Raw genomic sequence first — 22,695 nt, 5'->3', positions numbered from 1 at the left:
AGGCTTTTATCCTGATTTAAACCTTTACGTCTTCGACATTTGACATAAACTACATACATTGATTTTCTTGATTTGGAGAATTAAACAGAAAAGAGGAAAGAAGCTCATCACAAAATCATAACTGGCAAAAGTGTTAGCGGCTTTACAAGACCTAAAGACTGGACAGAGATAATGACCATCATGACACTTATTATCAACTTTATTTTTGATTTAATGTGTGCACGCTTGTAAAACTGGATTTCAGATCCAAAATAAATTGAGAAAAGACAACATGTGGCAAGTGAGCAATGCTGCAAAAAGTTACTAATCTTGTTTTCAGGAGATCATACCTGAAAACTAGTGTGCATTAGTGAGGACATACTAATACTGATAATGTACAGTACTAATACTACACAGTGAATCTCTGTGATCTCGACAAATGAAGCCTGTATTTGAAAAGAGAGACTTTATTGTCTAATTATAATGGTGTCAAAAAGGCAAAACACTAAAACATTGAAAGAAAAATAAAATACAGAAATCACAGTTGATAAGTACAATCATGTTTCCATAAAAACTAAATCAAACAATGTATGGATACAAATTGCTAAAACGAAGCATGCTATTTGAGCTTTACTAGTCCTCATGTTTTTAATACATTTAAGAATGTAACTAACATACTTTGAGGATTTAAACGTGACACAGAGCATTTTTTTGGCTTTGAAAATACATTCTCCCTTATCTTTTGTATTTGCAACAAATCCCAACAAAAATACAGATAACAAGTACAGCGATCACAATCCCAACAATGGCCCTGGGACCAATACCTAAAGAAGAAACAAAAAAGCTCATAGATGATAAAGTATAACAAGATGGGAAATGTAGTGAATTAACTGATGAGAACTTACCTGGAGGTTTGTTGACTGTGAAGTATTTGGTCACAGTGCCCTGGGTGTTTGAGGCGGTGCAGGTATAGACCCCTGGAAACTCAAATGGTCGAGTCACAATAGGATGACTCACACCTTGATTCTTGTACGTCTCTTGTGCTGCTTGTGGAAATTGCCAGTGGTATGATGGCAAAGGGTTTCCTGTAGCGTTGCAATTTAAAGCCATTTTTTCACCAGCTGAAAGTTCAAGAGTCTCATTTAAAGGATCGATGAAGGCTGGTGGGTCTGAGGACATATGTGAAATCAAAATACAGAGAGAAAAAAGTTTGAAGCAATGAAAATACAATAAATCTTGTGACAGTTAAATTCATCTTTTAAAAATCTTAAGCACAGTCACTTTGTGTGAGTTTGAAATGCAGCACACAAAATTTAAAACAAAGTATAAAAAGATAAAAAATGTAACAAGTTAACTGATAAGGGCTTACATGGAGATTCGCTGACTGTGAAGTATTTGGTCACAGTGCCCTGTGTGTTTGAGGCATTGCAGGTATAGACCCCTGGAAACTCAAATGGTCGAGTCAAAATTGGATAATTCTCATTTTGATTCTTGTACGTCTCTTGTGCTGCTTGTGGAAATTGCCAGTGGTATGATGGCAAAGGGTTTCCTGTAGCATTGCAATTTAAAGTCATACTTTTACCAGCTGGAAAGTCCAGAGTCTCATCTGAAGCGCTGATAAAGGTTGGTGGGTCTGAGGAAATGTGAAATCAAATTGCACACAGATACACCTCTAAAAAATTAAAATACAATAAGAAATATTTTGTTGATCACATTAAGATCATGTTAAAAACTCACAGAGTACAGTCAGAGTATGCGCCTCTGAACGCACTGGAGGAGGACCTTGTTCCTGTGGCCACAAGTTCAGCTTTGCTTCACACCAGATCTCAGCTCCATCATCATCTCTATGAGCAGTCAGAGTGAGGACAGATGACTTACTGACGGGAGATGGACTGGACTCATCAAATGTCTGAGAAGACAAGTTCTTATTTCCTCTGTGCCAAACTATTGAAAGATTTCTTGCTGGTGCAACATTAACAACGTCACACTCTATGGCAAACTGTTGGCCTTCTTCCACTGTACGTAAATTCTTCAAAGACACACTGTCTGGCATTTCTGTAACAAAAAGGGATACAATTAATTGATGTTATTTTCATGTTATTCAGTGAATACTGGCATGCTCAGATAAAGTTAAGGCTACTTACTATAAACAGTGACCGGTAACAGTTTTGTACACTGATCACCATCACGGGAATTCGTATAACACATTGGTCCTATCTCCCACTCTGGCACAGAGTCAATTTTAAAGGGAAGAGAAGTGACACCCTGGGTAAGGTCCACTCCTCCATATGGAGACTCCCATCCCATTCCTTCAATCTGGTCAGATAATGAGGTGCAGTTTGCTGATAAGGAGTCTCCGAATCTCACCACAACTCTAGGAGGGCTAAGTTCTAATAGACAGGCAGCATTCACCGGCTTTCCTAAAATGATACAGGAAAGCTTAACGTAGGCATATAGTCAAACAGAATCTTAAAAAAACAAATTATCAAATATGCATAAGCTGGTAATGTTTTACTGCGAACCGTGGCTAACAGACCTGGAGCAGCAAGATTTACTGTTGCAAAAGCCTTGAGGAGGATACTATATGTCCAAAGTGATGAATAAAGCCACACTAAATGATATAAATAACATTATCAAGGATCGTTATAGGTGATTCTTCAATGTTTGTTTGGGTTTGAGATCTCCTACTTGCAAACTAAATTGGGCAAGGTTAATCTAATTCAGTTTCGATTCATTTTTATTTAAATCAAAACAACAGTCACCTTCCCGATCTCCCCCTTATTTATATGAGGCTTAAAAAAACTCTCATGACACTGCTAAAAATAAAATGTGGCCAGTCTCTATAGAATATCTTTGAAAAATACTGACTAGTAGCTATATGTCTTGTTTCAGGTTGTTGTGGGTTCACACTAGATGATGTTTGGGCTTTGGGAAGGCCACTCTAAAAGCTTAATGAGACATTTTCAAACAACTCCCCATTCCAAGATCATCAATTCAAATAATTGTACATAAATACAAGTTATTCAGATGTGTCACCATACGAGTGAAACGTCTGAACACAACTGTCACCGTAACATCCTCCATTGAAAATTCTGTCAGAATATAATTCCCTTTAACTAACGTCTTGATGCATGCTTAATCATCCAGGTAAGTAAATCCCCAAAGCTTGATTCTGTTCATCTGGACGTAGCATTTTTAGTGGGAGAAACGTTTCGTCACTCATCCAAGTGACTTCTTCGGTCTCAGCTGGCTGCAGGTTTCCCCAATCTTATAAACAGTACATTGCATAATGACTGAAACCAGCCCACTGAAGGAACAGTGGGCTGGGAGGTCAGTTCCTTGATCATCATCCCTTTAACTAAGTTAGAATTTAACAGACACTGTGTATTTCTGATAGCTTTGTTGGTACACCTGCTGTCACAAGAGTCAATTCCAGCTATACAGAGCTGTCTGAGTTGAGAAGAAGTCTTTGAGTGCACAGCGTCTTGTAGGGCTGGACTGGTGAACTGGCATACCGGGCATTTTCCCGTTTGCCCGACGCACTTTTGCGCCGATGGGTCAACTGTATTGCCGAATTAAATTAAATTAACCCAACCTGGCCCTCCCTTAGTTTTGCTTTGCGCTTGCGCACCGTGTAGAGTTTGGTGTGGAAACAGTGGCCAAAGGTAGAGCTGAAAAGCTGAGAGAGAAAAAAACAGAAACTAATAATAGATGCAGGAAAATATGTCAGATTAACCGACATGTCAGCTACACCGTGAACAGTAGTACCAGCAACACCTAGTAACTAGCAGGAGCGAGACAGAGAAAAGTGCAATTAAGGTGGTAAGGAAATAAGTGGATTCAAGTAAAATGAATGGATATTTTGACCACGAGTCACTCCAAATACCTAAAGTGTGACTTTTAATTGTCACATGCTGCTAATCAAATAACAAATGTGCCAACCTGATTAAAAAGAAAAACCTTTAATATTGATCATTTTTTAAATGAATATATAGATAATATATGTATGCATTATATTTTCTGTCCATCTATGTGTGTAGTGCCGCCCTCTCCATCGCAGTCCTAACGGAAATCAGACTGACACATGCATATAAATTCGGGTTTGGGAGACGACCGTGAGGTGGTCAGGATTCTTTCTTAAGTCACTGTGAATTACCACCTTTAAGTGTTTAGGGAAAAGGACATAGGAGGTAGACTACGTTTCGAAAACAGGGTACATATGCTCACAGCTGCTGACACGTGTGCGCAATGTAAATTTAAAAGCGTGTTTGTGGCTCCCAAAGTGCGACTCGTCATGCATAAATACGAAAAATCCTAATAAACGGAGCAATTCTAACGGGACCTTTGCACTTTGAGTGCTCAGACCCTGAAAACGGAGTTGATGTAAAACAAACAACGCGCTACATCCGAAAGATGGGTTCCGTTCTGAAACTAATATGGTAACTTTAACAAAGTAAAGACCGCAACAGAAAAAATACACTTACCTATCCACGCAATAAAGATAAAGATAAAGAAAAACATAGTGCTTTCACCAATTCTGCAAAACCCACAGAAGGAAACTAAAACTAAAGCAGATCCACCTGAACAGCTTTTTAAAAATGTGCGTACACTCGTGCGCTTCTTCCTTTCGTTTTCTTTCGTCAGGCGCAGAAAGCCTACGCCTGTGGAGAGAGCTGCAGAGCTGTTTAGAAGTGAACAATTGCCTCACTTTCTGGTTTGCACAAGCAAAATTCTAAGTATTCCACAGAAGGCTGTGGTTCATACGTTATATTACACGCAATAAAAATGTCTTGCATTTGCTGTGATTTTGCGAAATAATTCCGCCCGAGCATCTAAAGACATGAGTGAAACCTTACTTAGAATAAGAAAGTGTTTGAACTGCGAGTCAAGTTCATTGATTTCTCTTTGTGTTCTTTGAAAACTAAAGAAATAGTTGGGTTTAAGCAATGTGTCTGTGTTGGGGTGGGAAGGTGGGAGGGGTTGGATTCTGTTATTGCCATGTCATGTGCGTCCTGTAAGACCGTTAGACGCTCAGTCGAATAACCCTGTGTTACAATAAACCCTCCTCACTTCACATAGCGTCAATATTAAACATGATATATTAAAAACGCAGCATCAAAACATGTTGCCAACCAAACAAATGAATGAACAAATAAACAGGATGCTACAGTCTGATGTGGTAACATCTTTAACATGTCGAATCCTCTTTCGTAATCACTTCTGCAAAGATCCAGGTGATGAAACGGACAACGGGCTGTTGGACTTTTGCAAAGATAGTTCAGACGAGGGAAAACGGGGCTGCTTTGACAGCAGTATGTACCAGTGACGCAAAATGAGTCAGGACATATGACTGAAATAAAGTCTTCTGTGTAGAAGACCGGAAGAAGCTAAAATTAAATCTGATTAAGGGTTGCATTTATAAATACATTTACACTCACAATGTTAGTCCTAAGCAAACTACCGTGCTGTAAATGCTTAAAGAAAGCTGATGAAATAATGCTTTTTTCTTCTTCTTTTTTCAGTTTTGAAGCACGACTGGACTAACCACCCCCTGAGCATGCATTCATGCAAATTTCCCCTTAGACTGGTACTCGTGAGGCAGGTTGTCCTTGGAGATGTGGAAAAATTCAGATCTTCCCTTAAATATTACGAATCGTAGAGAAATCATATAATCACGAGAAACAATTTAACTTTGGCACTCTCTAAAGAAAATAAGATCTCTGACAAATACCATCGTGACTAGTAGCTATATAAACAACAGTTCAGTTTGTTGGTTATTCACATCAGATAATGTGTAAACAGCTCATGTTAATTTCAAAAATTGCAATCTTCCTTATTTTTTTTCAGTTCTGCATCCAGTACAGTTGCTTATCTTGGGGCCACTGTTGTTCTTGGGGTTGAATTTGTCGCATTAAACTTTATATGTTAAAAAAAAAACAAAAAAACAACTTTGTTTTCTTATGGAGACTCCCTGCGCTTTATATAAATCCAATGAATAGGCTTTGTTGTTCAAAAATAGAAAGGTTCTATGGTCAGAAGATTTTTCATGTTAATCATTTGTACCTCATTCAAAGCTGCAAGGTAAATGGAGCAACTCCATGTGGGCCTTTTCAGTTTCAGTGTTAGGAATCTATTTAAAAGGAGCTTATGTAAAATGAATGCGCTCTCTGGAAGAGGAGTTCCACAACAACAATGTGGAGATACTATAGAGATAACTTTAAGTAAAAAGCTCAAGAGAAAAGATGAAGAACTGCATCATGTTTTTACCAAGTTTCACAAGAAAATTAAATATAAAGCGGATTGACCTCAACAGATGTTTTGAAATTTGTGTCGCTGACCCCAAAGCTGTTTCCTTTGGCTCTGAGGCACAGAAAAAGCTGCCCCTGTACAAAGAGCTGCAGCATGGTATACATGAAGTGAACATTGAAATGGGCATTGACTCACTCTATTGTTTCCACAAGCACAAGCGTGCTAAGAAACTATATGCAGTGTGAACATTCAATAAAGATGTCTTCCTGTTAGTTCGACAAATAAAACCACAGAGGCTCCTAAAGACTAGAGAAAAGTTCGATGTGGTTTGTAGAGATATAATATTTCAACTGCAAACTCGCGTACAATGAGTTTGTCATGTTCTGCTTTCGTTTTCAAAAGACTGAAAGAAGATGTTTTTGAAAAGGTTACAGTACTGAGTATTCACACACAAAACAAAATGGAGTGATAAAAGTGAACTCAAAGAGGACTCAGGTCCTCAGGTGTCTAGCCAAGAAAGTTGAGTGCAAGAGGAAATCCATCAACGCTCAACCAAGAGGAGCATCAGTACTCATCAGCATTTGTCCAGGAGGGGGACAAGCCGAGGACTAGCCCTTCAGCCCCGGACCTAAGCCCGCTGAAGGTTGCCAGGGATTGGCTGACGCAAGTGGACTTGGTTCAGAGGCTATTTTTTCCCTCAGAAATCGTAACAACTACTCTGCGACCAGACCTCGCCCTTTGGTCTAACTCCCAAAAACGTGTTTACATCATTGAGCTGACAGTACCGTGGGAGGATGCAATTGAGGAAGCCTTTGAGTGTAAGAAGCTGTGGTATGCCAACTTGCCAGCTGAGGCAGAGGACAGAGGCTGGAAGATCAAGGTGCACCTGGTAGAAGTGGGGTGCAGGGGCTTTGTTGCCGGTACAACAGCAAAACTGCTTAGAGAGATTGGAATCAGAGGACAGGCCCAACAGCAGAATTGAGAATTAGCATAGAAAATTAGCTAACACTGCTGAGAGGACCAGTCACTGGCTGTGGCTAAAGAGTGATGTCAGCCCTCTTTGGCTGTGGCTAAAGAGTGATGTCAGCCCTCTTTAGCCACAGCCAAAGAGGGCTGACATCACTTGAGCAGCTAAGGCAGTCAGCTAACCATGAGACACACACCCAGGATTGATCAACCCGTGCTGGGCCTGCTTCAGGAGAGGGCATCAAAAGGGTAGAAAACCTAACACTAGAAACTTTGCTGCTTTACTGATATGCCAGATCAGGCGCCCCCCTTCTAGCTCACCCGATGAATCCAAGGTCAACTACCTACCATGTGTCCTAAATTTTAATATGATAATCTAGATCAGCTCTCCAATCCCTAAACTTAACCAAGGAAGGTAAAAAAATAGCAGATTAGCTTGGGATAAAAGACTGAAACACTCTGTGAAGTTGGGGCACACAAAAATGTGTCCAGCTGGTATCTGGATTTCTGAGCTGCCTTTCCTCATAACAGGCATCTCTCAAGACTTTCTCCATTTGAAGCAATACACTATCAGGGATTGTAACATTTAGTCATTTTACTGAATGAAAAAAAAAAAAGGTATTTCTGTCAAGGTCATGTTCAGTTTCCTCCACATGTCTGGAGGGTTACCCAGAGAAATCATGAATTCAGTCCACAGTAGAGATCAGTTTATGAATGAGATTTCCAAAAAGGTTTCCAAAATCCATCGCTGCTCCTCTCCTGGGTGGGTTCCCTGAAGCACCACGAAATCCAAAACCAAGTTTCCAGTTAACCTAAATCATGGGACTGATTCCAGAATAATCCACAGACTCTACTCTCCAACAAGACTTTCCACCACTGTAGGCTTTGCTGGTGGATATGAAACATGATTCCTCACACGTAGCCAGCTGACTTCCCATGAATCTTGACCAGGAGGACAAGGCAAACTGAGTAAGGCAGAGAATCAAGCAAGACCACGATCTCAAACATAACAAATGCAGCCAAAAAAGTCCTACCAACAACATAATGCAGTGATTTACAAAGTGTGGGCTCGGCCCCCTGGTGGGCCATCAAGGCACTGCCGATAGGCCGAAGTGATACAAATTCATTCTGATGAACAGTGACATATATTTATATACAAAAATGAATCAAAACTGGTAGTAGGAGTGGTTTAGTTTGTGATATTAGTCATTACTCTGACCTACATTTACTGGTCTTGCATTAATAATATTAATGTAACATTGCTTCTTTGTACACTGGCACAAAGTCAGTTTTAAGGGGAAGAGAAGAAAAATTGTAGGTAAGGTCCCCTCCTCCATATGAACACTCCCATCCCATTCCATCTGTCTGGCAGAAATTTATAGCCAGCAGCCTGTGAGATTTATGCTTTGTGCATACATTTTTTAAGGAAATGCATCACTTTATGTTGTATTTTGATTAGATTGAGGATTTTCTGGTTTTAGTGATGCAGCACTCTTGACTCTTGGAAATGGCTGGTATACAGCAACGTCATGGCAGTGAATGACAAGACAAGTTAGTGTGTGTGAGTGTAATAGGCGCATCAGCTGGAGTTTAGGTGGTCACTCCATTCTGAGAGGGAGTAACCAACAGTCACACAACCACACACACACACACACACACACACACACACACACACACACACACACACACACACACACACACACACACACACACACACACACACACACACACACACACAGGCCTGGTGAAATATCAGTAAAATCAAAAAAGAACTCTGATATGTTTCACAGTAATTGGGCATTCATGCAAGATTGTGAGTGTGAAGATTTCTACATTAGGATTTCATGGGACCTAAAACTAAAATCTGTGTTTTCATGAGGGGGTTTTTAACTTTTTTCAATCCCATTTCCTTTATGAATATCAGAGTGATCATGATTTGGAGGATCTTAAAGGCTTTTTGAAGACAGTAGCAGGGTGCTTAGTTCAGCGACCTCTTCATAAGCTCTTCAGGATTACTATTGGTCAATATTATTATGTCACTAAAGCCACAGAAGGTGTTTTATTTGTATAAAAGTATTTGACAACTTCCTGTAATATAAGATGTTAAAACCAATATACCACACATCACTAGATTTAAGATCATCTTTTCTGCCCATGCTTAGTGTCTTTTAAACAGACATAATTTCTGTTTACTACTCTCGGTGGTTTCACAGTACATGAATTTATTTTAAGCAGGAAACTGTAACAGACTTGTTTTTTTTAAATATCAGATTAAATATCTTTAAATTCCCTCGTCAACCTTCCTTTTTTACATTCAGTATCCTTAATGACAAACACTTACAGTACTTTCTTTTTCAAGAACATTTTATTGATATGTTGGACAAATGCAATCAACTGATATGTCTTAGTACATTTGTTGCAGTAATTATGGAGCGTTCGAATGCCATGTTAATCCATATGGAAATTAAAACAAATGAAAACAATTATTAGATACAAAAAACTAATTGAAAATGTTGTTGTTGTTTAGGACAGAAATCTGGATGAATGGAGCTATAAAGAAAGTTGATAGCTGAGCATGCAACCATTCAAATTTGTTTTTACACTGGTACTGATGAGGTAGGTTGTCCTTGGAGATAGTCGCCTTTCTTGCAAGAAAATGGCCCTCTCTGTGTCCTAAATACTAGACAAGTAAGAAAGAGCAGGAGTCCGAAGGCCACAAGTAGTCTGACTATTGCTGCGATGATTGTTTCATCTCCTGTGAGAGATGGGAAAGTTTGTTTCAGAAAATAAATAACAAATCCCAAAATAAAGATTTTAACAAACAAAGAAATTAAACTCCCAGCAGTGGTCCCAGGGGGTGTACAGAGAATCACAGCACACAAGATTATAAGACATAATAAGACATATAAAGATAAGGAATAAAATGAATTAACTGCAGAGAACTTACACAGACCTTCACTAACATGTAAAGTATTTAGTAACTGTGCCCTGACTGTTTGAGGCGGTGCAGGTATAGACCCCTGGAAACTCAGATGATTGGGTCAAAATGGGATGATTCACATCTTGATTCTTGTACGTCTCTTGTGCTGCTTGCAAATACTGCCAGACATATGAGGGCACAGGGTTTCCTGTAGCATTGCAATTTAAGGTCATTTTTTCACCAGCTGGAAGTTCAAGGGTCTCGTTTGAAGCATTGATGAAGGTTGGTGGGTCTGAGGACATGTGAAATCAAAATCCACATAAAGAAAAATATGAAAATACAGTACAAAAAGTTGTAATGGTTAAATTAAGATCATGTTAAAAACTCACAGAGTACAGACACATTATGCATCACTGAACCCACTGTGACAGGACCTTGACAGATGATTTACTGACATTAGATGGACTGGACTCATCAAATGTCTCAGATTTTATAATAGTATTTCCTTTGAGCCAAAGCACAGAGAGATTTCTTGCTGGTGCAACATTAGCAATGTCACACTGTATGTACTTTTACCCTTCCTCCACTTTAGTTAAGCTATAATTCAGTGACACACGGTCTGGCATTTCTGTAACAAAAAGAAATAAAATGAATTCATGTTATTCAGTGACCAAATAATAATATTGATCTACTTAGACATGCAAGGCTACGTACTATAAACAGTGACTGGCAACAGTTTTACACACTGATCACCATCACGGGAATTCACATAACACATTGGTCCTATCTCCCACACTGACACAGAGTCAATTCTTAAGAGAAGAGAAGTGACGCCCAGGGTAAAGTCCACTCCTCCATACACAGACTCCCAGCCCATTCCTTCAGTCTGGTCAAATGATGAAGTGCAGTTTGCTGATAAGGAGTCTCCAAACCTTACCACAACTCTAGGGGGGCTAAGTTCTAATGGACAGGAAGTGCTCACAGGCTTTCCTAGTATGATACAGCAACATTTAAATTAGGCATATGGTCAAATAGTAACAATTAAAAATAAAATAAATAAATAAATTTAGCACATCATTACAGCTCTGCTGGTATTCTGGATGCATGGATACATTAATTTGCATATCCTTTTCATATTTAGGCTTTTATATTACTGTGAACTTTCTTTTCTAATCACTACATGGTAATGTTTTGCTGTGAAACATAGCTAACAGACTTAGAGGAGCAAGATTTACAACTGAAGAAGCCTTAAGACTGAATAATGTCCAAATGTGTTACGACCCTCCCACTCTCAACTAAACACAGCCTTCTGTTTTCTGTTGGCTGGCGTGAGAGGATCATCAGCTAATGCAGCTTGAATGTGTCTTCCAGGACTGTTACTGTTTATAATTTGTTAGGCAATGTTGTTAATTGTGGTGTGCAGTAGAATAAACCCATTGTCCCCTATGAGGACATACTCTTTGCCTTTTAAACCTTTACAGGATTTTCATTTTCTTAACCAGAGTGAATTGGTGATACTGGGACGAGAGGTTGAAGTTGCAGTATAATTCTAAAACATTTAATTTCATCTCATAAATGCAAATGAAAACTGTTTTTCATTCTGTGCTCTACAGTCAACACATTTTAGTTTGTGTGTCAGGAGAACAAAGTGGTCTACAGATTTTTACTACACTTATTTTTCTTGAGTTAAAGCACAAGAGTGCGCTAGTGAAATGCAAACTTGTTTATCCAAGTAAAAAAAAGTCATTAAAATTAAGCAAAAATTGCAAAAAATTTAAAATCACAGATTTAGAAAGATATTTTAAGTGGACAGAAAGGACTAGATTGATTTTAATATTCATACAATAATGCAAACACATAAAGATACTTGCAAACAAACAATAAGGCAAAAGCTACAGATGACAAGAACGAAAACTAAACATAAACTGGGTGAGACTAAACTATGATTAATATGACTATAACAAAACTGTGACGACATTGATACTGATCTGAAGATGATGGAGAGCTGGAGCAAGAGGGAAACTGTAAAGGGATACACCCAAGCAGGGCTGGACTGGGACAAAAAATCGGCCCGGGCATTTTGACTAGAGACTGGCCCACCAGGATAGAGATTGAAAATGTGACGTCATTCAGGGGTAAAACCGCAAAGGATTCTGGGAACTTGAGGCAAGAGGTACTAGCGCACGCAGGCTTTCAATTGAACTCAGTTACACAGCGATAAAAAGAAATGGCAAGAAGCTGTTGTATTATTAACTGCAATAGCCGGTCGCATGACAGCCACGGGAAGCCGATGGGTAAAGAGATCGTTTTGTTGTTTTTTTTATCGGATTACGTCCTTGAAGAGAAATTTTTTAAGCCATGTTTCCGAAGTAAAAGCCGACGGATGGTCTGGATATACCAAATATAACGTCTCAGAACACTCCAGCTCACATGTTAGTCTGCTCCAAGCATTCCCACAAAGGTCAGTGTTTTGTAGTAGTTAATACATCATTTTTCTAACATAATTGGTGATATAGGTTACAAGCAAGTCTGGCGCTGAACAGAGATTGTCGCGCTATGCTCCTTTGTTTATTGTGCATAAATAGTGAATTGTCCTGACACAATATTGCGTTTCGCTTCTGTTATTACCATGGTACATTGACAAAAACATATACTTTTATTCACAGGATAAAACAGTTGTTTTGTATCACTAATTGTCCAGTGCATTACAGCATATAATATTATTGTCACTGCTATATTTCTGTAATGCGTGCCAGAAATTATTTCCACTACTAATTAATTACCGTTGAGCTCAAAGGTTATATTAATAAACGGTTAACGATTGTGTATTTATGACGACGATTTGTGAGACTGGTAAACTTACCTTTGTTTGTACGATGGTCTTTCGTTCTACACGGTGCATTTCAAGGTCCTGTACCCATCCGTCGGTAAACTGTACCTGGGCTTGTTGCAGTGACCTGAAGTTACTAAAAACTTCATGAGTGTATGCACTCACTCCAAGAACCGTATAATTATAAATATGAGCGTGGTGAAAGTTGGGCAGCACGCTAACGTCTTTTGTCCACTCTGTGTGCTCGTAAGGGTCTAAACCTTTCACTCGTTTGATTTTTTCCTCGTATCTTTTCTTTGCCTTTTCGTCGAGTCTGTCTTTGTACGGACCGGCATTGTTCTCCTTAGTTTTGTACATTCCTTTTTTGGGGGGCAAAGAAAAACCAGGAAGGTATTGGAACCGGAGAATGAACGTTTTGCGGTGCTGCAAATGCTTGCATTTGATGCGGTACTTTGATTGTTTTGCCTTGAGTTCCCGGCATGCAATGCGCGAAAGTCACGTGATCTGTCAATCGCTATAGGAAAAACCTTAAGACCAAGAACACTAGAGGTGAGACATGATTATTAATTAATATTAAAATTAATAAATGACAGATTTAGTGATATTTTCATAAACACCTCCTTTCCTTCTTTTGTTCTCCATTTTCTTTAGTTCGTCTATAAGATTGCTAAACAAGGGGGCGGGTGCATCCGGCCTCCTCGGCTGTAATTGGTCCAGCCCAGAGTCGATCATGACCAATTGGCCAATCCAACACCTTTCATTATATATACCCTTCCTAAAAAAAAAAAAAAAAAAAAAAAATCCATCGGCCCATAAAAACAAAAACTCGCCAGCGGCCCACCGGGCAAATGCCCGGTATGCCCGATGGCCAGTCCAGCTATGCACCCAAGACTAGAACATGAACATGCCCTGAACACCATCATGAAACACACTAACATGACATGGGGGATGACAACAGACGACCTGATGCAGACTGAACAGAAACACACTGACTAAATACATACAAGGGGTGCTCAAGGGAAGTGGCCACACATGGGGAAACGCTGACACAAATTAACATGATAACATCACAGGAGGAAGTGAAACTCAACACAACGAGCAATGAACACAAGACTCTTTCAAGATAGAACAGGAAACATGGAGACGTAGACATGACAACAAGAACCACACAGACATGAAACATGACAGGTAGACGCATGAACCACGGAGACTTAGTACAGGGGGAGACGACGAAAAAAGGAAATAAGAAACAAAGGACCAAAACAGCAACCTAGAAATTAACTAAATGAGCTAAACTGAAACTAAAACACAAATGAATACAAAAAAGGTACATTAAACATTAAACTCAAACACTGGGTCACACGACCCAGTATCATGACAGGCAACAAAGGCAGTGATGAGCACACAGGCTTATAACATTGTAGTCTGTATTTGTACTTGTATGTGAACTGTAGCCTCAGTTTTATTTTGCTAGCTGTTAATTATGGGACAGTGCATTTTAGATAATTTTACTGAGTAACAGGAACGGAATGTAATACTTTCTGTGTTAAGTAATTAATTAACGTACTGCATTACTTTCAAGAAAAATAATGAGTAATGTGTAGCAACCCCAACAAAATTGTTATAGCATAACATCCTCAGTTTAACCAGTACATTTTTTTTCTCATAGTTTAACAAGCCCTCTTTTAGATGAAATGATCAAATCATAGAAAATAAAAAAGAGTGAATGTTACCACCTTGAAATGACTGTGAAATATAGGAATGAACCAGACCTACCAACTAATTCCACAGCTGTGTGCAAAATACAAGTTTTTGAGCATGTTTAGGCTCCAAAAATGCAATTTATTTCCATTAATAACAGTTAAATTGATGAATGGAGTAGTTAAAACCAGAGCTTTTCAATTTCAGTGTTTGTCCCCTTACGAAATGGGGATGAAATTAAATTTTAAAAAAAATTTAAAAAATCATACTCAAAGATGAGTTTTATTTGATAACATTACAACAACAAAATATTATGGTAGTTTTAACAAAACACACTTACCTATGCATGCAATGAAACTGTTAAAAATTAAGAACCACATCATGTTTTCACCAAGTGTGCATAGAAGGAAATTAAATATAAAACTTTCCTCCGTTTTGTGGTGCAAAAAACGAGTCAGCTCATTCCCTGATTTACACATGCAAAAATATCTAAAAGTTGTAAAGATGTGGATCATACATTAAATTGCACACATGAAATGATGTGAACATGCAATAAAATGTCTTTCATTTCCTGTTTTCTGAGAGAGAAAAACACAGGCGTGTATAAAGACATGATAAAAATCACAAGCGGTTTTCTAAAATTAAAATTAGAAAAAGTTTCAGTTGACAGTCAGAGACAAATTTGTTCCTTCTTGTTTCTGTCCAAGTTAAGTTAAAATAAATGAATAGCTGAGGATGAAATCTGATTATTAATCTGTTGTGTTCATACACATGTTTACACTCACAGTGTTGCTGTTAAACACACTTCCGCTAGATTAAATTTGTTTGTTTGGACAGCAGTCTTGATTAGTGGAGCTTTAGCGATAGCTGACAAGATGGTGCATTTTACAGCTACAGCTTTGAAGCAAGCATGCACCCATTCAAATTTGTTTTACACTGGTACTGATGAGGTAGGTTGTCCTTGGAGATAGTCGACTTTCTTGCATGAAAATATGCCTCTATGTGTCCTAAAAACTAGACAAGCAAGAAAGAGCAGGAGTCCAAAGGCCACAAGTAGTCTGACTATTGCTGCGATGATTGTTTCATCTCCTGTGAGAGACGGGAAAGTTTATGACATAAAATCAATCGCAAATCCCAAAATAAAGATTTAAACAGACAAAGAAATTAAAATTCCGGCAGTGGTCCCAGGGAACTGCTGATTAGAGAGTTACAACACACAAAATTATAAGAAATAAGAAAGCATAGTAATAAGAAATATAAATTAATGAACTGCCAAGAACTTACGTGGAGCTTCGGTGACGATGAAGTATTTGGTCACGGTGCCCTGGCTGTTTGAGGCGGTGCAGGTATAGACCCCTGGAAACTCAGATGATGGAGTCAAAATAGGATGATTCACATCATGACTCCTGTACAACACTTGTGTGAAGTTTGGGAATTGCCAGTGGTAGGATGGCACAGGGTTTCCTCTAGCTGTACAATTTAAAGATATTTTGCTCCCAACTGTCATTTCCAAATTCTCATTTGAAGCATTGGTGAATGTTGGTGGGTCTGAGGACATACAATCAAAATACAGACAAAGAAAGAAAAGCTCATTTTTTCAGTATGAAATCTTGTGGTGATTAAATTAAGATCATGTTAAATACTCACAGAGTACAGTCAGAGTATGCGCCTCTGAACGCACTGGAGGAGGACCTTGTTCCTCTGGCCACAAGTTCAGCTTTGCTTCACACCTGATCTCAGCTCCATCATCATCTCTATGAGCAGTCAGAGTGAGGACAGATGACTTACTGACTGGAGATGGACTGGACTCATCAAATGTCTCAGATTGCATGATATAATTTCCTTTGTGCCAAAGCACAGAGAGATGTCTTGCTGGTGCAACATTAACAATGTCACACTGTATGGCAAACTGTTGGCCTTCTTCCACTGTACGTAAATTCTTCAGAGACACACTGTCTGGCATTTCTGAAAAAGAAAATAATTTAAAAAAAATAAATAAATAAAATGACTCAATGTTACATAGTGACTAGATCAGGGGTCGGCAACCCGCGGCTCCGGAGCCGCATGCGGCTCTTTAGTCCTTATAGTGCGGCTCCGCGTGGTTTGGGAAAATAAATTAGAAGTATTTCGCTGAAGTGTATTTTATTTATGTTAGTTCTTTTAAACTTGTAGTTCTAAATTGGAAGATTATTGTGATATTGAAATATAAATATAAAATTATATTCTATTATTTTTTCCTCGCTCAATATAAGCGTCACACTCGCGGAAGCCGGTATTCCCGCCGAAACGCCGTGCATTTATCGAGACTTTCAACCCCAGGTAGGCCAATTATGGATCTTCGGATCCACATTATGTCAGCAGCTCCACCGTGAACTATGTTAAAGACAAACACTGCTCACACCTCACAGACGACAGATGACAGCTTACAGTCCTGCGTAAACTGACTTCGCACAGCACCGATTAGCAGACGCTGTGAGCAGAGGTTCAGGATCAGAAGTCCCATTGTAAACACATCACGGCAGACCCGACGACGTTTGCATGAACGCGCTTTTCAGCATCTCTTTATTGACCACTTTTCACACACGGTTGCTGTACGCATACAGCCGGCTGTAGCTTCGCAGCTCACAGCCCAACACACCACCACCAACAACAACAACAGCAGAGAGAGCACAGACTTTAAGGCGGCGAAGCGTGATTGCGGGTGCCGCTCAGGTGCGTCCGCCTCCCCTGCAGCGGCGCTGCAGACCACGCCCCCGCCGCACGCATTAACCAGGTAAAATACATATTTAGGCAGAATTTTGCAAATATCTATTTTTCATTATTCAGCAGCATAGTAGGTCAAGGCTCCAAAAGCCCAAAGGAGATATAAGGGAGGCGGCTCACAACAGTTTTTGTTTGCTACATGGATCATTTTAGTTCAGCTGGGTGTCTTTGCTTTTGTTATATTTCTTTAAGAGTTCAAAATGTGTTGATTACATAAATAAAATGTAATTTTCTCTGTAGCACTTCATGGATTTAGTTGTTCACACAAAGGTAGAAAACAATATATACAGTGTCTGTGAAGGTTCTCAGTCATCCAGGTCATCGTAGTCAAAGGAATTTGCAAAGAAAAGGTCTGGACTTCTTTGAGTTTCTTGAAGATGTTTCACCTCTCATCCGAGAAGCTTCTTCAGAACTGAAGAAGCTTCTCTCAATATATACAGTGTTATCTTCATTTTAGATGTCAAAAAGTATTTGCGGCTCCCAGTGTTTTCTTTTGCGTGGAAACCGGGTCCAAGTGGCTCTTTGGGTGTAAAAGGTTGCAGACCCCTGGACTAGATAATAAAAATGACCATCTTAGAAATGTTAGACTAAGTGAAGGGTACTTACTATAAACAGTGACTGGTAACACTTCTACACACTGATCATCATCATGGAGATTTACATAACACATTGGCTCTATCTCCCACTCTGGCACAGAGTCAATTTTAAAGGGAAGAGAAGAAACACCGTAGATAAGGTCCACTCCTCCATATGGAGACTCCCATCCTATTCCTTCAGTCTGGTTAGATGATGAGGTGCAGTTGGCTGATAAGGAGTCTCCAAATCTCACCACAACTCTAGGAGGGGTTATGTCTAATGGACATGAAGTGCTCACAAGCTCTCCTAAAAAACAAAAAAAAAAAATACAGGGAGTAAGGGACTTAAGGCATGTGATGAGTTTCAAGCTACCATCTGAGTTAGGTGAATGTGAATGTGAGTGCAAATATTTTGCTGTCTCTCTGTGTCAGTCTTGCCACATACTGGCGATCTATCCAGGGTGCACCCTGGCTTTCACCCTATGGCAGATAGGATAGGCGACCCTGATAATGATAAGCGGAAGAGAATAGATGGATGGACAATATTGCAACCTGGGTGGTTGTAATATACTGACCCGTTTTAGGTGACACGTCCCATTTAACTTTCCAGAGTGGTTTGATTTTTGATCACACTGTTCATAACTCTGGATTTAAAATATACACGGACATATTTTTATTGTAAAAACATTTCCTACCATGAATTTGTCTGTGTTCCTCTGTTACAACATTCATAGTTTCACTGGTACATTAACATGATGGATGATTTGGAGGTTAAGAGATGATGATGGAGCTACAGAGGCCTTGAGGCAGAAATTAAATGTCCCAAGTGAGATGAAACGGTGAACTACTTTTTTTTGCATAAAGAATAAGTCAGAATAAATTACATTAAAACATTTTTAGAAAATCTGTAAATATCTGAAAATAGGATAAAGGAAAAATTATAATATGATAAAAACAAATACAAACTAAAAGTAAGTCCACTAAATTATAATATCATTTGGTCACTTTAGTCTCTAAAACAGTTTAGCTGCTTAAGAGTTGCTAAATTATGATCCATTCACTGAATTTAGCTATTAATGCAATGAAACTGTTAAAAATTAAGAACCACATCATGTTTTCACCAAGCGTGCATACAAGGAAATTAAATATAAAACTTTCTTCTGTTTTGTGTTGCAGAAAACGAGTCAGATCATTTCCTGATTTACACATGCGAAAATATCTAAAAGTTGTAAAGATTCGTGTGGATCATAGATTAAATTGAACACATGAAATGTTGTGAACATGCAATAAAATCTCTCACATTTCCTGTTTTCTGAGAGAAAAAAAACACAGGCGTGTATAAAGACATGATAAAAATCACAAGCGGTTTTCTAAAATTAGAATTAGAAAAAGTTTCAGTTGAAAGTCAGAGACAAATTTGTTCCTTCTTATTTCTGTCCAGCAAAAAGTTAAAATAAATGAATAGCTGAGGATGAAATCTGATTATTAATCTGTTGTGTTCATACACATGTTTACACTCACAGTGTTGCTGTTAAACCCGTTTCTGCTAGATTAAATTTGTTTGTTTGGACAGCAGTCTTGATTAGTGGAGCTTTAGCGATAGCTGACAAGATGGTGCATTTTACAGCTACAGCTTTGAAACAAGCATGCACCCATTCAAATTTGTTTTATACTGGTACTGATGAGGTGGGTTGTCCTTGGAGATAGTCGACTTTCTTGCATGAAAATATGCCTCTATGTGTCGTAAAAACTAGACAAGCAAGAAAGAGCAGGAGTCCAAAGGCCACAAGTAGTCTGACTATTGCTGCGATGATTGTTTCATCTCCTGTGAGAGACGGGAAAGTTTATTACATAAATGTTATTACATAAAATCCCAAATCCCAAAATAAAGATTTAAAAAAACAAAGAAATTAAAATTCCAGCAGTGGTCCCAGTGAACTGCTGATTAGAAAATTACAGCACACAAGATTACAAGATATAAGAAAGCATAACAGTAAGGAAATATAAATTTATGAACTGCCAAGAACTTACGTGGAGCTTCGGTGATGATGAAGTATTTGGTCACGGTGCCCTGGCTGTTTGAGGCGGTGCAGGTATAGACCCCTGGAAACTCAGATGGTGGAGTCAAAATAGGATGATTCACATCATGACTCCTGTTCCACACTTGTGTGAAGTTTGGGAATTGCCAGTGGTAGGATGGTATTGGATTTCCTCTTGCTGTACAATTTAAAGATATTTCGCTACCAACTGTCATTTCCAAATTCTCATTTGAATCATTGGTGAATGTTGGTGGGTCTGAGGACATAAAATCAAAATACAGACAAAGAGAGAAATACTTATTTTTTCAGTATGAAATCTTGTGATGATTAAAATTAAAATCATGTTAAAAACTCACAGAGTACAGTCAGAGTATGCGCCTCTGAACGCACTGGAGGAGGACCTTGTTCCTCTGGCCACAAGTTCAGCTTTGCTTCACACCAGATCTCAGCTCCATCATCATCTCTATGAGCAGTCAGAGTGAGGACAGATGACTTACTGACGGGAGATGGACTGGACTCATCAAATATCTCAGATTTCATGATATAATTTCCTTTGTGCCAAAGCACAGAGAGATTTCTTGCTGGTGCCACATTAACAATGTCACACTGTATGGCAAACTGTTGGCCTTCTTCCACTGTACTTAAATTCTTCAGAGACACACTGTCTGGCATTTCTGAAAAAGAAAATAATGTAAAAAATAAATAAATAAAATGACTCAATGTTACATAGTGACTAGATAATAAAAATGACCTTCTTAGAAATGTTAGACTGAGTTAAGGCTACTTACTATAAACAGTGACTGGTAACAGTTTTGTACACTGATCACCATCACGGGAATTCATAAAACACATTGGTCCTATCTCCCACTCTGGCACAGAGTCAATTTTAAAGAGAAGAGAAGTGACACCCTGGGTAAGGTCCACTCCTCCATATGGAGACTCCCATCCTATTCCTTCAGTCTGGTCAGATGATGAGGTGCAGTTGGCTGATAAGGAGTCTCCAAATCTCACCACAACTCTAGGAGGGCTAAGTTCTAATGAACATGAAGTGCTCACAAGCTTTCCTAAAAAAATAAAATACAGGGAGTAAGGGACTTAAGGCATGTGATGACATGGACAATATTACAACCTGGGCGGTTGTAATATACTGACCCATTTTAGGGGACACCTCCCATTTAACTTTCAAGAGTGGTTTGATTTTTGATCACACTGTTCATAACTCTGGATTTAAAATATACACGGACATATTTTTATTGTAAAATCCATGAAATTGTCTGTGTTCCTCTGTTACAACATTCATAGTTTTACTGATACTTAACATAATGGAAGATTTGGAGGTTAAGAGATAATGATGAGCTACAGAGGCCTTGAGGCGCAAACTAAATGTCGAATGTGAGATGAAACGGCGAAGTACTTTTTTTGTATAAAGAATAGGTCATACTAAATTACATTAAAACATTTTTTTGAAAATCTGTAAATAACTGAAAAAAGGATACAGGAAAAATTATAGATATAATAAAAACAAATACAGACTAAAAGTAAGTCCTAATATAAAATTATAATGTCATTTGGTCACTTTAGTCTCTAAAACAATTTAGCTGCTTTAGAGTTGCTAAATGATGATCCATTTACTGAATTATTGCAATGTAAAAAGGAATGTATAGCATATTTGGATTGAAGACTTTTGGTTAAATACCTAATGACTTGCAACTTAGTAAATAATAGGACAATATCTACAATATAAAATCTCCCAGGCTTTTTGGGGGGTTGTTTGTTTTTAGAGGTAGCAAATGTACGCTAGAAAGACTCCATGTGATAAATGCTAAAGATTTTAGATAATGACTTTATAAAGTGGATTTAAATTAAACTGATAATCTGAAGAAGTAAAATGCTTATGACCAGTGCTAATGTGGTTGAAGGTTTTCTCCTGAAGAGGAACTGGATGTTGTGTTAAAACTATAGAAATATAATATGGTAACTATATAACAAAACACCAAGCACAGCAAAAACAAAACAGACCCACCTGTGCATGCAATTAAGCAGCTGAAGATGAATGGCCACATCATGGCTTCAACAGATGTGTTCACAACTGTATCAAAGTTCAGAACTTTCCTCCACTCCTCCAGAGTCTGAGACTAAGAGATCGATATTTTGGTAGATGCAGATACAGTAAGTCTTCTTTAGTCAGTGGCAAATCTATTCTAGTTTCAAGAAAAGAGAAGTCAGAAAAGCCATACTAGTCTTGTGAAGAAAAAAAAAGTGACTGCAAAGTCAACAAGCTTTTAGTTTCCTGTTTATCAGGACGAGTTAAAAAGCTGCAGTTTCACCGTTTTGTAGATGATCAGGGAGTACAGTTTACACCCAGTAGTGTTATTATTAGGATTTATAGTCTTGTATTATGTGACCCTGTGCTTATTTTTTATTCATTTATTTACTTTTTAAAATGTATTTGTAACCCCAAAGAGATTTTGCAACGCCAAAGCAACGTGGTGAAAGTAGCTCAAGGAAAGAGGTTGTTGTACAGGTCAGACTTTAAGCAGTTAAAAAACAAACTTTTTTTTCATCTAGTGAAAACATGCATAGTTTTAAGGTTCATTTACAAAATGCTTCAGAATTCAAAGGGATGAGGTTTTTCCACCACTTGGCACTACTTTCTTTGATTCCTGTCATATT

General features: G+C 38.4%; 4 protein-coding genes across 4 annotated transcripts; all 4 read right to left on the bottom strand.

Annotated features, from left to right (window-relative positions):
* Positions 1 to 91: 91 nt before the first annotated feature.
* On the bottom strand, positions 92 to 4,689 carry LOC116332777 (cell adhesion molecule 3-like). Its single transcript, XM_031755829.2, has 6 exons — positions 4,464 to 4,689; positions 2,124 to 2,399; positions 1,717 to 2,034; positions 1,349 to 1,612; positions 885 to 1,148; positions 92 to 803 (listed from the first exon to the last, which is right to left on the bottom strand). Exons 1-6 carry the CDS (start codon positions 4,498 to 4,500, stop codon positions 715 to 717), a joined length of 1,248 nt encoding a protein of 415 aa, XP_031611689.2. The 5' UTR covers positions 4,501 to 4,689; the 3' UTR covers positions 92 to 714.
* A 4,889-nt stretch (positions 4,690 to 9,578) lies between these two features.
* On the bottom strand, positions 9,579 to 11,129 carry LOC120439839 (intercellular adhesion molecule 1-like; the record flags this gene model as incomplete). Its single annotated transcript, XM_039611110.1, has 4 exons — positions 9,579 to 10,406; positions 10,549 to 10,668; positions 10,702 to 10,742; positions 10,829 to 11,129. Coding segments are annotated over 4 exons (525 nt in total), but the record flags the coding sequence as incomplete, so codon positions are not given.
* Positions 11,130 to 15,351: 4,222 nt separating this feature from the next.
* On the bottom strand, positions 15,352 to 18,050 carry LOC120440084 (cell adhesion molecule 3-like). The gene is made up of 4 exons (XM_039611722.1): positions 18,015 to 18,050; positions 16,293 to 16,610; positions 15,930 to 16,193; positions 15,352 to 15,734 (listed from the first exon to the last, which is right to left on the bottom strand). The coding sequence occupies exons 2-4, from the start codon at positions 16,606 to 16,608 to the stop codon at positions 15,577 to 15,579; spliced, it is 738 nt and encodes a 245-aa protein (XP_039467656.1). The 5' UTR covers positions 16,609 to 16,610; positions 18,015 to 18,050; the 3' UTR covers positions 15,352 to 15,576.
* Positions 18,051 to 19,294: 1,244 nt separating this feature from the next.
* On the bottom strand, positions 19,295 to 22,092 carry LOC120440083 (cell adhesion molecule 3-like). Its single transcript, XM_039611721.1, has 4 exons — positions 22,046 to 22,092; positions 20,379 to 20,696; positions 20,015 to 20,278; positions 19,295 to 19,808 (listed from the first exon to the last, which is right to left on the bottom strand). Exons 1-4 carry the CDS (start codon positions 22,086 to 22,088, stop codon positions 19,651 to 19,653), a joined length of 783 nt encoding a protein of 260 aa, XP_039467655.1. The 5' UTR covers positions 22,089 to 22,092; the 3' UTR covers positions 19,295 to 19,650.
* Positions 22,093 to 22,695: the final 603 nt, after the last annotated feature.

This window comes from Oreochromis aureus, linkage group 4 (assembly GCF_013358895.1).
Source record: "Oreochromis aureus strain Israel breed Guangdong linkage group 4, ZZ_aureus, whole genome shotgun sequence".
Classification (NCBI taxonomy): Eukaryota; Metazoa; Chordata; class Actinopteri; order Cichliformes; family Cichlidae; genus Oreochromis; species Oreochromis aureus.
The sequence above is the reverse complement of the archived record's forward strand: the minus strand, read 5'-3'. Positions and strand labels throughout refer to the sequence as shown.